Genomic DNA, 13,572 nt, shown 5'->3' with positions numbered 1-13,572 from the left:
GCTAGTAAGGGTAGAGGTTAAAGTCTTACTTTCCATTCATTGGATCATACAGCATTTCATGTATGAGATGATGTGATGGCTTTGAGTCTATTTTTTTGGGTTGCTTTTTGTTTTTCTCTGAGGAATCATAGAATGGTTTGGATTAGAAGGGACCCTAAAGATCATCAGATTCAACATCCCCTGCCATAGGCATGGACACCTCCTGCTAGACCAGGTTGCTCAAAGCCCCATCCAGCCTGGCCTTGAACATTTCCATCCACAACTTCTCCTCTGGGCAACCTGTTCCCCTGCCTCAACACTCTCACACAGGCCCCTTGTCCTGTCACTTGTGAAAAGTCCCTCTGCATCTTTCTCATAGCCGCCTTCAGGTACTGGAAGGTGCTCTAAAGTCTCCCCAGAGCCTCCTCTTTTCCAGGCTGAGCAGCCCTAGCTGTTTCAGCCTGTCTTCAGAGGAGAGGCTCTGATCATCTCCATGGCCTCCTCTGGCTTCACTCCAGCGGGTCCATGTCCCTCTTTTGTTGGCGGCCACAGAGCTGGATACAGTCTTGCAAGAACAGAGGAAGGGAATCACCTCCCTCTGCTTACTGCTGTGGCATAACTGTTGTTACTGAAAGCTTTGCAATTTTTTCATTTGTTTTTAAGCCATATTTATGGATTAACAGGAGCCAGGATAATATTGTGTTCTTTCTTAGCTATTATTAATCAGGTATTCAAGATATATCTATAAAGGTGCTTGGCTAATAGTGGGGATCAGACTATTATAATTCACTGAAGTCTTGAACTAGACATTTTTGTTTGCATGTCACAGTTTGTCTTTAAATGGCTACTGCCTTATGGTAATATAATTGTTTCATGCATGTGTTATTTACATTGTACATGAAGGGAAAGAAATTATTCAGTAGAAAAGAAGTCATTCTTACAGATTTCAATGCATTGTTGGAATGAAAATACATTCTCTGTGTCTGTTGTAAGAAGTAAGTGGAAATAATGCTCTCATTATGTGCCTTCAGATCTAATAAGGAGGGAAAAATATCTTTTGGCATTCTATCAACAAAGAACATCTTTCATAATTGCAGTATAAGCAGTGAAAGAATTTTAAAAGGAGTATTAGCATAAAAAATGGCCAAGATTTGCAATATTCTACTGTTCTAAAAGCAGTTTTCTTTTGTGCCCCCTGCATGCATAATCAGTTACCCTGGGATTCAAAAACCTTCCCAAGTACCTTGTCACTTGCCAAAGAGATTTACGTTGGCTTTAGTCACTGGCAGACATTAGGTATGTGCAGCTTAGGTGGAGATAAAGCCATTACCTGATGAGTTCTTTAGGAAATACTTTGGGTTACAAGACACCATCAAACTGAATTTTATATCAAAAGATAGGAAATATAGTGTGATCTGCAAGTACCTCTGAAATTATCCTGAACACTGAAAAGTAAAGGTGAATGCAAATAAAAGCAGGTACTTAGAAAATATATAAACAAGTAACACAAAGTCAGTTTGGCAGAAATGAAAGAAGGTAATTTTTTCGCCTGCCTATTGTAAAATTAGATGAAAAAGGTTTTCTCAGTTTCTGTTATTCAGCTGACAAACTAATTAGTTATTACATTAAATATGAGAACTTTGACCCTTTCTTCGGATGACTTTTATTTTCTTTATGCACTGGAAAAAAGCCAGATCTAAAGTCTCACTTGTTTATCCAGTTCTTTTTTGGTGATTTTATTAAGTCTGCTCAGATGTAGATCTCCTTTCTCTTTCTTCTAACCACCCTCATCCCCTTCACTTTCCATTGTTTAGCTCTTAAACTTTCAACGTTTAAGGTTGACTTTATTTTGCACTTTTGACTTTCAGTGTATCCAGCTATATCATTAACAAACAATTTCAAGATCGTTAACAAATATATTTTAAGATAAAACACTGTTCTGACCAGTCATGTTTAAATACTGTGTTCAGTGTTTTTACATATTGAGACTTCATTCCAACTAGGAAATTTAGATCTTTATCACACAGCAGACAACCAAATAGATAAGAATTAATGCTTAATGGGGTTTATTCCTAGTCTCTTCTCTGAGAAAAGGACGAAGGTTCCCAGATCCCTTCTGTTGCCATAACTCATCTTGGAGCACGCCAGTAGCCCAGCCTGGTCTGTGAGGGTTGCTCTGACATTATCCTAGTGCTAACAGAGTACCTAGGTGAAATTCTATGACCTATGTAATTATACACAGGATTGGACTACACAGTTTGCTCAAAATCCTCCATCTTTCAGATCTCAGAATACAAAATATTATTTCTAAGGACTTGAAGCAAAAACAAAGGAGGGAAAATAACCCGAAGCTAAGCTGAAGAGCAAGAGGGGAGAGAGAGCACTCTATGTTTCCTTTCTTGCTCTCAGCCCTGACAAAGCTGGAACACATCTTGGTAACATAACACATCAGTCCTCCTCTTAAATGGTAAAGTAATTTTGGGCAACTGGGTAACAGGGAGGTTATACATTTATGCTGCTGGAGAAATAAATTCCCAGACCAAGTGCAAAGTTTCTGATCTTGGCCTGGGAAAATTAGATTGCCAATACAATTTTTAATTTAAAGCCCAAGAGACCCTGTGGGAACAAGGACTTGTGAGAGCAGCAAATACAGGGTAGAACTTCAAAAAGCAGAGTAGCTAACAGCTGTAAGTAGTCTCTTCCAGCCTGCTGCTGGGCCCCAGCAGCTAAATGGTATTCAAGAGGAATTGTCTCCTGCAGTATTAGCCAACAACTTCTATGCATTTTAAGAACAGACATTTTAGGATCTGCTCAATTGCTTCTCCATGGAAAATATATAGCAAAAGTCCCCACAAGCTCCTGTCACCCATTTTTAGAGTCCTTAGCACATTTTAAAGGCTCTCGGAGTTGTAGTCTCCAGGATCTCTCCACTGCATCTACAAATGGCACAGCTGGACCAGACAGGCTCTGTGCTGTGCTGATTAAATTGGTAGACAATAGCCCTACAGCCTGAATTTTATTCAACTCAAATCAAATAGATTTCAGTAAGATGAAGGAGAGGAAAAAAAACCAAAACCAGACATCACAGAGTACTTCAGCTATTGCTGCTACCTTTTCCTGCTATGTTTTCTGGACAATTTTCCAGTTTTTTGTGCACTTTTATGGTTTTAGATCTCTAAGTACTTTCAGGTTGAGCCTCCCCCTGCTACCAATGTAAAATATTATGCATTTCATAATATAATTCTGGAAAATGCAAACATACATTTGAGACTGTCTGTTCTTTAATTTTAAAAATTGCATTATTCAGTTTTGAAATTATCTATAGTTTTACAATATGTTTCTAGTGAAATGTTTAAAATCATGCAGATAGGGTACATAATTGTATAGAGTCATATAATTGGATAACTCTATACTATAGTAGCAAATGGTTATTATTATACTCCAACTATATACTGCTGTTACTCTGGATCTTTTTCCTTTGTCATTGCCTTGAAATGTGTAGAGTTATGATTTCTTTGTGCCTGATAATCCTATTCATATTTCTATCTTGCTGAATCATGAATGCACACAGATACTGATATAATATCCTGTTTCCCTTATGTATCTCCCATTCTGATTTAGCACTTTTCTAGACTTTAATGGAGGAAAAGGTTTTACAGTCCTCTCTGCAGAGTAATGAAAGTGTTAGTGGCAAATAGGTAGCTAAGAAGATTAACTACTCATGTTTCAACTTCTCCTCAGTGGTTGTTAACTCTTGTGAAAATGCTAATCAGGAGACAGTGTAATAGGAAGCATGCTTTGTAATTGAATGCATTTTTACTTTTTCGCTCAGTAAATTCACTCTTGCTACATAGTTTCCATTTTATAAGTTAAATTTAAAACATCTTGTCAAGCTTTGTATCCTACAATTTTTTAATGCATAAAGATTCAATTCTAAAAGTTTCTTCTCCATCCGTATTCCCTCAGTCTTTGTAGGAAATTAGGTTATAGTGAAATATCTCGCAGAATAAAAGGAATTGTGTTTGCCAAGCTACATTTTTGAAGAACCCCAAGACATTAATAAGAAATAATGATTTTCAGTTCTTATCAGCAAAAAAGAAGTCAAGAAAAAGCTGTGTCCAGTGCAATGACAAGCTGGGTGGACTAGATGTGTACAATGAAGAGTATGAAGCACAGTTTCCATTTTCTCCAATTTTCAAATTGGAGAAATCTTCCAAATCTAGTTTAACTACAATGTCACACACATCCTCTTGGAGCCAGGAGTACTGTACATTTATTTTGTTTATGTGGATGGTTCCATGGCTGTTGCAATGAGATCTATACAAAACTCTAATTGCTGTAATTGCTTAACTGTGGTAAATGACCTGTTGTACCCCTGACCTAGAAGATTAACCTGATAGCCCAGGGCTCTGCTTCATGTAATCCTAAATACTTAGGAAAGACTCACATATCTGCTGTGAACCAGTGCAACTGCAGTATGTGAAGTTGATAGGAAAGTAATCTCATGCTGTGAGAGTGTATTCAAAGGCCACAGCTGATGATGACAAAGCAAAGCAGGAAGACTTAAATCAAAATTATCCAAATCATCAATTTTAATAAAAAGTATTTCAGTCTTCAGCAAATGGCCTTGATTGAAATCATCAGTCTAGTTTTATTTTGCATCTGTCCTTGCTTTCCTAGGGAAAGGTTAATCCACATTAAGTAGCAACTATTAAAATACATTAATTAGCAAGTAAACATACATTTTTGCACTCAGTTTGAGTCTTACTTTTAGTAGGATATATTCTAGTAATATCCATTTATTAAAGCAATTATATCTCACAGCATATATTTGCTCAAATGATTAGATTTTTAATTTCTTACATGTTTTAATAGTTTCAGTTTAATGATGGACAATTATATAATCTAATTTCACTTTTATTAAACTAGCATTTACATTTCATGCAGATGTCCATAGCTTAAGCCTGGAGATTTTAGTTAGACTAAAGCATTAGGGTCCTCATGAGAATCTGCTGCCTGCATGGGAGAAAAATAACAGAGACTACTACTATTTTATTTCTACCTAAGGATATCAGCAGAAGATAAATTATGCATCAAAAGCCTTGATAATAGCATCATTCCAATGTACCTATGTTCCACTAATAAGAAATCCCTTTGTGGACTCCAGGCTGAAGTCCCAGCCAACTTATAGCTTAGGTGACAACTGTTTCTCACATCCTGAGCTTGTCCTTCACTATGACTCGGAGAATTCAGCAACACTTCTCAGCTAGACATTGAAGAAATAATGTTTTTGGTAGGAAAATTCTGATGGGTCTGACAATACTGTGTGGTCATGTCCAAAGAATTATGGCTCAATGTTCAATAGCAAATGGTATCACTCAGGGGCCCAGAGTGGGACCAGTGTTATTTCATGTCTTTATAACTGACATAGCAGTGTTGCCTGCACCCTCAGAGGGTTTGCAGATGGCACCAAGCTGGGTGGTGCTGTTGGTGGGCCTGAAGGATGAGATGCCGCCCAGAGGGACCTTGGCAGGCCCAAGCAGTGGGCTCGTGTGAGCCGCATGAACTTCAAAAATGCCATGTACAAGATCTTGTACCTGCATCAGGGCAATCCATGATAGCAGTACAGGCTGGGGGATGAATGGCTGGAAAGGAGCCCTGCTGAGAACAATTTGGGGATCATGGTGGACGGCAAACTTAACATGAGTCAACAAAGTGCAATTGCACCCTTGGCTGCATCACAAAAAGTGTAGGCAGCAGGTCAAGGGAGGTGATTCTACCACTCTTCTCTGCTTTCATGATACTCCACTTGGAGGGCCATGAGGATATTTGGAGGGCTGAGAGACTTGGGGCTATTTAAACTTTATTTTAGCCTTTCCATTTGTAAAGGGGGCTTTTTACCATGGTCTGTGGTGAGAGGGCAAAGGGTAAGAGCTGTAAATTGAAAGAGCATAGATCAAGATTGAACATAAGGAAGACATTTTTTACAATGAAGGTGGTGAGGCACTTGAACAGGTTGCCAAGAGGAACTGTGGATGCCCCATATCTGAAAGTGTTCAAGGACAGGCTGGATAAAATTTGAGAAACCTGGCCTAGTGAAAGATGCTCCTGCCCACAGCAGGGAGGTTGAACCAGAAGAGGTTTAAGGTCCCTTCCAACCAAAACCTTCTGTGATTCCCTGAAATATTTTATGCATTGCTTATTCTGTCTAGAGAAAGGTGTATAGCCTAACCCCTGTATAGATGAAGGCTGAGGACAGCAGCCTTTACCCACAATTTCCCAGCTGATTTTCTGCAGAATAGCACTGACAGGCATCTTCTGAGACCCTTAACAGCCTGGGCTCTCCAGGTAAGACAGGGAGTCTTGTACAGTGCAGGGATCCCAGAAGGTTTCCATGCCTTGAACTCAGTGTTGTCAAGACAAGGCCTCCTGGCTGTCTGTGTTTCTCTCTGGATCAATCCAGAGGCTCCTATTTATGCTTTCAGGTGCTAGTGATCTTTGATGCTTTGGACATCCTGTTCCAACCCCTTCATCGGTCCCTTTGAATGATTACTGCAACTCAAGATGACCAAATTAGGAATCTTGCAGCTCATGTGCATCATAATTGCTTTGGTTATCAGGGAACACACATTTAAGTCTATCACTTGGTGCCAGGCCAATAGCCAGCATTTCCAGTACCAAGATTGGCAATTAGCCTGGTGGCTAGATGGATTCACATGAGCATAACACTGTTAATTAAACAGCAGCTGTGTTAATCAAGATACCAAAAGCAATTTGTTGGAATAAATATTTTATTAGCATGCCCATCAATAACACAAAATAAGAGGCTTTAATTGATTCATTTACAAAAATATTCACACAGTGGTGGCTGTAACTCTGTTTAAGGACTTGGAAACAAGTCTCATCTGTCAAAGGGTATATTCCCACTTTATCACTTTGTGTTGATGGTGCTGTAGATATCAGTTACCCCACTATAACAACTTGTTTGTTAGTTACAATCCAAGCATTGCTGACCCCTCAAGCAGCAATACCTGATAATTGATGCTAAAGGGCTCTTTTTTCTCCTTGTTGTTTTATTCTTTCAATAAAATGCATTCTGACTTTTAACCAAAGAAGATATTGTTGGATTATGGAGGGCTATGATTAATCGCCTCATCTTTTTCTTCCCATTGAAAAGACCACAGAATTGAAAGAGAGCGGATATACACTTTTTTATTTCTCCTAGTACTAATAACTAAACAGATGGTGGAAATGGTGTGTTTTAAACAAATATACATCATAAATATAACAGCTAGCAGTGATTTCTAATGCTGAGGAATATAAAGAAATATATTTCTGAAAAGTAGAAAAAGGCTGCTGATTTTGCAAGAAGGTCACAGATTGGACTAAGTGTGTTTCAAACATTGAAGAGAGTGGGGAAAGATTAAGGAGAAGGTCTACTAAAAGAGCAGGATGTAAACTCTTTGGACTGTTAAAACTCAGGCTTGTCATGACCCACATTTTTGGAAGACTTTTTTGAGTAGTTCTCCCCATGTTTTCTCTGTGTCAGGTCTTTTATTACTTGTTAGAGTGGAAGTCTTGCTGTGCTTTATCCACTTGCCCAAAATCTTAGACATTTGAGAAATCTGCTGGAAGCACTTACAGAGATAAATCTTATATAATATGCATGGATATAGAGAATGAAATGCATTTATAAAAATAAAGTTAGCTTAATAAAGAATGCTACTAATAAGAAAAAATAAGTACACGATGAGGAAAGAGTAAATAATTCTAATATTTGATCTTCCTTCACAAACACTTAACCCACAGCCTGTACTACAATTAATTTCTATCATGTTCATTATTTGCTCAGCAGTTTTAATCTTCAAAATATTTTAGTCGTTTTTAAGAAAAAGAAACAAACACCAGTGACTTATGCAGTCAAATTGCACAACACAAATGGTGATCAGGAAACATTGTAAATAAACAGGTGACATCCTGTTATGAAAAATCACCCGAGTTCTGGTTTTTCCAAGGTACTAATGCAATATTTTTAAATTATATGTAACCTTCAGGTGGCACAAGCTCTGCATCTCAGGTATGATTTGTCTTTTGATCTCTTGGAAGACTTTATATTGTATTGTTTTAGTTGTCATGCCTGAAAGGTGCTCTAAACGGTGAAGTTTAAGGAAAAAATGTGTTTAATCTGCCAAGGAGTCAGTAAGCCACTGCTGGCCCTGGGTGTGCTGGCAGCTGATCCATAAGACCCCATTGTCATTAATAGCAGGAGCTGGACTGCTCCGAACCACCCAGACAACTCTCAGCAGGTAAAGTGAGCCCTGCCGTGTCTGTGGGTCCCATCCTGCTGCAGCTCCATGGCACCAGGCTCATGGGGATGGGCAGCTCTGTCATGGATCCATCCCAGCCTCCTCCAGAGCTGGATTGCATTTAGCTGGCTCAGAGCATCAGTGCTGCTCACCTGAGAGAGGCTGTGGCAATACCACGCAGCAAACTGGACACCAAAAAGCAGTCAGGGAAGCTGCTGATGCTGTATCTGCTCAGAATGAGAGAAAAGTTGGATTGAAGTCACTTTGTGAAAACAGCAGTGAGGTGAATGCCCTGGAGAGGAAGCTGTGACAGGACTGTGCCACGGCGCTGTGACAGCCCTCATTCACAAGTAGCTCAGCCTCAGCATACTGTAGCTTAATTCTCCATGGGAAGATTAATCCCTTGGAGAAGGATTAAGCTGCAGTAAACTAGGGCCACTTTATTTCTGAATGGGAAAGGCCACACAGGGATTTAATGCACTTTATCTTATGTGCATTGATTTCACAGCTTTAGTTAATTCATCTTAACTTCCCTGAATTCCCTTGTGTGGACAAGCTTTTTGTCTGCAGAGAGGTTTTTGGAGCTGCTTGTAAAGCTCCTCATGCCAGGAGCCCAACCAGAAAGCAGGTTGGAATGATTTTTCTGGTTCTGAAGGAGCTTATACCTGTCTAGATACTATTAAATTACCTCTTTCTCAGATGGCTGATCCGTGACATCCTTAGAATAACTATTTTAATTAGATTTTTTGAATGGACCAGAGAAAAAGGAGTGTTCTTAAAACTAATCTCTGGGCTATTTTTGAAATCTCCCTTGAAGAGTCTTTTCAAGGCTTTCAGATGGCATGAATTGTGCACAGCTGCACAAACAATATTTTCTCAAGATTGGACATGTCTGGTTGTGCAGTTTAATAGATTTTCTTGCCCACTGGGATTTTCTTCATCTTTGGTCATGGTCATAAGAAAACATTTTGTCTATATGGATAAGGAGAGAGTGGAGTTTCTATTTCTTGATCCTAAAGATCTCAATCCCTTCCTCATGGCGGCACAAGTGACACAGATCTGGGTTAAGGAGGATGCTTGCATGGGTGCTGCTGCTAAAATAATGGCATGGTTTGACTGTTGTTCTTTGGGGAAATGTTGTTGTTCATTTCCTGCATAGTTAACATGACTTACATGAAATATGGTGTTTCCTGATGTCAATGAGTCATAACCCAGTTTTACTGTTCAGTTACATCATGACAATTCAACTATCAATTTAAAATTTTGCCTAACAGTTCTTCACTGGGGTGCTTTATGTAGCACCAAAAGACACTTCTTGTGGATTCCATAGAAGTGTTACTATGACTTAATTCTGTAGCAGTCAATAAATATATTGGCATTTTAGTAAGCATATGAGGTGCATAGAGGCCAACATTCATGTGGAAAAAGCCATGTGAGAGCAGAGGTATTGAAGAACAAACAAAAGTAAATAACAGCTGAACATCAGGCTACAGATGTTTTCCACCAATATTACTCAATAGTAGTATTCATCAATACTGATCCCAGTGAGACTAGGAAAATATTTTAAACTATAAAATGCATATTTATATATAAGTTATGCAACATGAGCAAAAGAGAGGAAATTAATTTAGCTCTTTGCACTGAAATTTGTAAATTCAGGAAATAGAAGTAAATATCTTTAAAATTTAGCTGTGATACTTGTATTTATCATTGTAGTAACAGCTTTATAAATGTTCAATGTGTTTTAATGATGGCTTTTCCTCTTTTTTTCACACAGCTGATTGGATTTGTGTATGCCTGTTACGTGATCAGTATTTTCATGGAGGAGGAGGACAGCTGTAAGTACTGATACACACCTCACCATCCCTGGAGCCAAGGTACCTGGGCTGAAACTGTCTTGCATTAAACTACCAAGGCAAAGAACAAAGTTTGAAAAATGACAGAATCTGGCATTCATGTACACAACCAGTTATGCTTAAAGATATACTTATTTAGGTACTAACAACTTATCAAGGTGGGATTGCAATTTCTTAACTTCTTCTTAGGGATTTGTGAACCTCTTACATGAGCCAGTCAGAGATGAAAATTATGTGATCAATGTTGCATACATATAGATATATATGCCTTTATGGATGTACATTTACACTTGAATCAAAGCTCCTGAAACGTCTTAATCTGTGTTTCCAAATGGCATCTTTATCAGCAGTAAAATTAATGGAGAGGACAGACCAAGCCATTTGCAGTGTGCAGTATCACTCTGATCAATAATTAGGTAAACCTGATCTATGCTTACAGGCACCTAGACCATGTATTTAAAATGCTGACCCCATATTCTTGACATCCTTTTGTCCATGAAACCCTTATATATGTACTCATGTTGTTCCAAAAGTTTGAAAACGTGCACACCTTAAGAAAGTATTTCTCAAAAAATCATTAAGAGAGTATTGGAAAAATCTGAATAGGCTGAACATTTTGGTAGGATGCTGTGTGAAAAGTGGTTGTGAGAATTGTCTGAGGATGTCACCATACCTCCATGACTGGGATAGCCATTGGTAAAAGCAGTAGAGAGAATGGAAAAATATTGGATGAGCAGAGGAGCGAACACAAGAACAAATTTAAAAAGGAACAACGTGTGATCATTTAAATTACTTCTTATTTATGGGGAGGTAAACAGTAAAATAGCTCTCTCTAGGGGAAAAAAAAAAAAATAATGTCAATAGCATTTTATGGTTATAGCATAAATAACATGAAATTAAATATTTATTTATAAACATTTTTATTCATAAATCTTTACATAGTTGTTCTGTTTTTTCGCAGAATAGGTCTAGTGGGTGAATATCATAGGAGAAATTAATTTATTTTGTAGGAAGGTATTTGATAGTACCTGGAAAATCTTATTGAAAACATAATTCAAGTAATTCATGTGTGTGATAGAAAAGCAGATTGTTTCATTGAAAACAGTGTGAAGGACTATAAACAAAATATTTTTTTATTGCTACAAATGGTACAATGTTCAGTTCTCCATCATAATGCAACAGACATTAGTATCAAATCTATTTTAACACTTTTATTTAAAGGTTTTATTAAGAAGAAAATATATCAAAGAGATCCTCAGATAAAATTGAGTGGTAAGGCATAAGCACTTACAGGGTGTGCACATATTGTACTGTGGAAAGGCAAAAGGAGCCTGGATAAAGATGGATGCTGTAAAGGAGAAATATGAACACCTGGAGAAGAAACATAAATAAAATGTAGGGCTTGAGGAGAAAAAGCCCAGAAAATGCTTCCTAGGAGAGCTGGAAACTGCCAGTTAGGAGGAACTGGTAACACAGGGCATCAGCAGATGGCACAGCAGCACAGTGGCTGTGTGGCTTGGGATTCATAAACGCAGCCTTTGCTTGGTGAAATCCAGACACTGCTCCTGTCCCTATTGCTGTGATGAGTCAGGGCAGCAGCCAGGGCTTCATAGAGATAGCTGGAAACTTTATGAAGCAGTTACTAAGTGCCTGGAGCATGGGGCTACATCAGCTGTTAGGGGAGGCCTGCAGGTGATGAGGAAGACACAAACTGCAGTGCCTTTGAAGGAGAAACGTGCGTGCACATCCACACCCACATGCCAGCACAAATGCATCGGTACCTGGGAAGACATACTCTTCCAATTTTTGCAAAAATATGTTATATTACTGTTGGCTTTGCTTAGCCCTTTATAGTGTGCTTCACACACCCTGTTTTAGGGAAGTGTGGAAGACAAAACTCTCAGGAAAGAATACATGTTCATGGAAACTGCTACAGACCATATGTGACTTAGACACTCAAGGCCTCACGAGAGGGTTTTTTCCAAATTAATGACCCTGTTCACTTTGAAAACATGTCTAGTTCAGAAGAGATGGGAACTGCTTCATTTTCCTCTGATGGTGAGCCCACCTAATTATCTTCTGAGGGTTTTGGGCCATGCAATACAGATGGATATTTAAATCACTGAGAATGGAGAGCAGATAACATATTTATCAACCAATAAAGCACATCAAGTGCTAAGTATGTAGTATGTAGAACTAACCCATTCCCATTCTCCTCAACTGACTCAGGGGCCTGCATTTAATTTCTGCTTGTCTTTCAGAACTGTCAATGACAATTTGCTTGTCTGTTACAAGTGAAAATCACCTCACTTGTCTTGGAAAATATGGTGTAATGTCCTTTGTTAGGAATGGACAAATTTCCCATTTCACTTCTATCTTTACATTTGATCTTCTATACTCTTGTGTGAATAGGTTTTCTTTGTTGGCAGAAAATGACCTGGGGCAGGGGCCAGAGCAGTGCACAAAGGACAGAAAGAGAGGAGCTAAGAAGTGGAATAGATGCAGCTAGGAGATTTTACAACCATTGGAAAGAAGTAATTTCTGACTTGCTACTTTTTTATTGCCTTCTAAGATTCTAAATTGGATCAAAGCAAATAAGCAGCCCATTAATATCTCACTTTGTGTCTTAGTGCCCATTTGTGTTTTAGAGCCCTCTATGTTTATAGATAAATGCATTATAGACAAATGTTAACCCCTTCATAAGAATCCCACAAATATGTTTTGAATAAAGAAATGTCTGTTTAAGCCACAGAAAGAAAATGGTTCAGTTTGATAATTAGCTGAGAAGAACAGGACTTATTCTAGAGAAATTCACAATGCTAACTTGCAGCATAATGAACAGAAAATTATTCTAGATGTAAGCACAATGGTGCTTCAAAACATATTGAAAGTAGACTGTTTATATTAGGACAAAATTCCAAAAACCTGCAACTAAGACCAATTTTATGCATTTAAATATGATGCAGCAGATCTTTTTCTTAGGTAGATGCAGCTATTCCATCATATTTTAAGCAGTAGCTTGTACAGAATAAATCCTCAGCCATCAGAGTCTCAAAGCCTCCCTAATTAAATATACTCTGCAATATTTAGTGCATTGAGTTAACCCCAGTTCTTGGTCTAAAACCCATCAAGCAGACTTAAAAATTAATAATAGCTGCCTGTTTAGCCTCTATGCAGTGCTTAAATGGATTTGGAGCCTGACATTTCAGCTGATGGACACTTTTCTGAACAGTAATAATGCTTGAGGAAACATTTATTTCCAGCTATTGCTCACCCTACCTACATTTCATACTGTAGTTAACTTTTACTTAGAGGGAAGATGGTAGCAGGTCAAAAGGAATGAAAAAAAAAAGGGACATGTAAAAGGCATACTACGGTAGTGGGGTTATTACCTTCCATCATTCATCCTAATGAAAAAGTCTATTTATATC

General features: G+C 38.2%; 1 protein-coding gene across 3 annotated transcripts in view; it reads left to right on the top strand.

Moving 5' to 3' along the window:
• The window catches only part of NKAIN3 (sodium/potassium transporting ATPase interacting 3), a 337,593-nt gene that overhangs the window by 302,781 nt on the left and 21,240 nt on the right, over positions 1-13,572 (top strand). For 2 of the 3 annotated variants that reach the window (XM_054284754.1, XM_054284753.1), the window contains exon 5: positions 10,063-10,123. In XM_054284754.1, coding sequence (XP_054140729.1) covers positions 10,063-10,123 — 61 coding nt within the window. Of the gene's footprint in view, positions 1-10,062; positions 10,163-13,572 lie in introns of all 3 variants that reach the window. The other variant, XM_054284755.1, reaches the window with a different exon arrangement.

This window comes from Melozone crissalis, unplaced genomic scaffold (genome assembly GCF_028551555.1).
Source record: "Melozone crissalis strain CALT ecotype California unplaced genomic scaffold, PUWL_Pcris_2 ptg000042l_1, whole genome shotgun sequence".
NCBI classification, from domain to species: domain Eukaryota; kingdom Metazoa; phylum Chordata; class Aves; order Passeriformes; family Passerellidae; genus Melozone; species Melozone crissalis.
The sequence above is the reverse complement of the archived record's forward strand: the minus strand, read 5'-3'. Positions and strand labels throughout refer to the sequence as shown.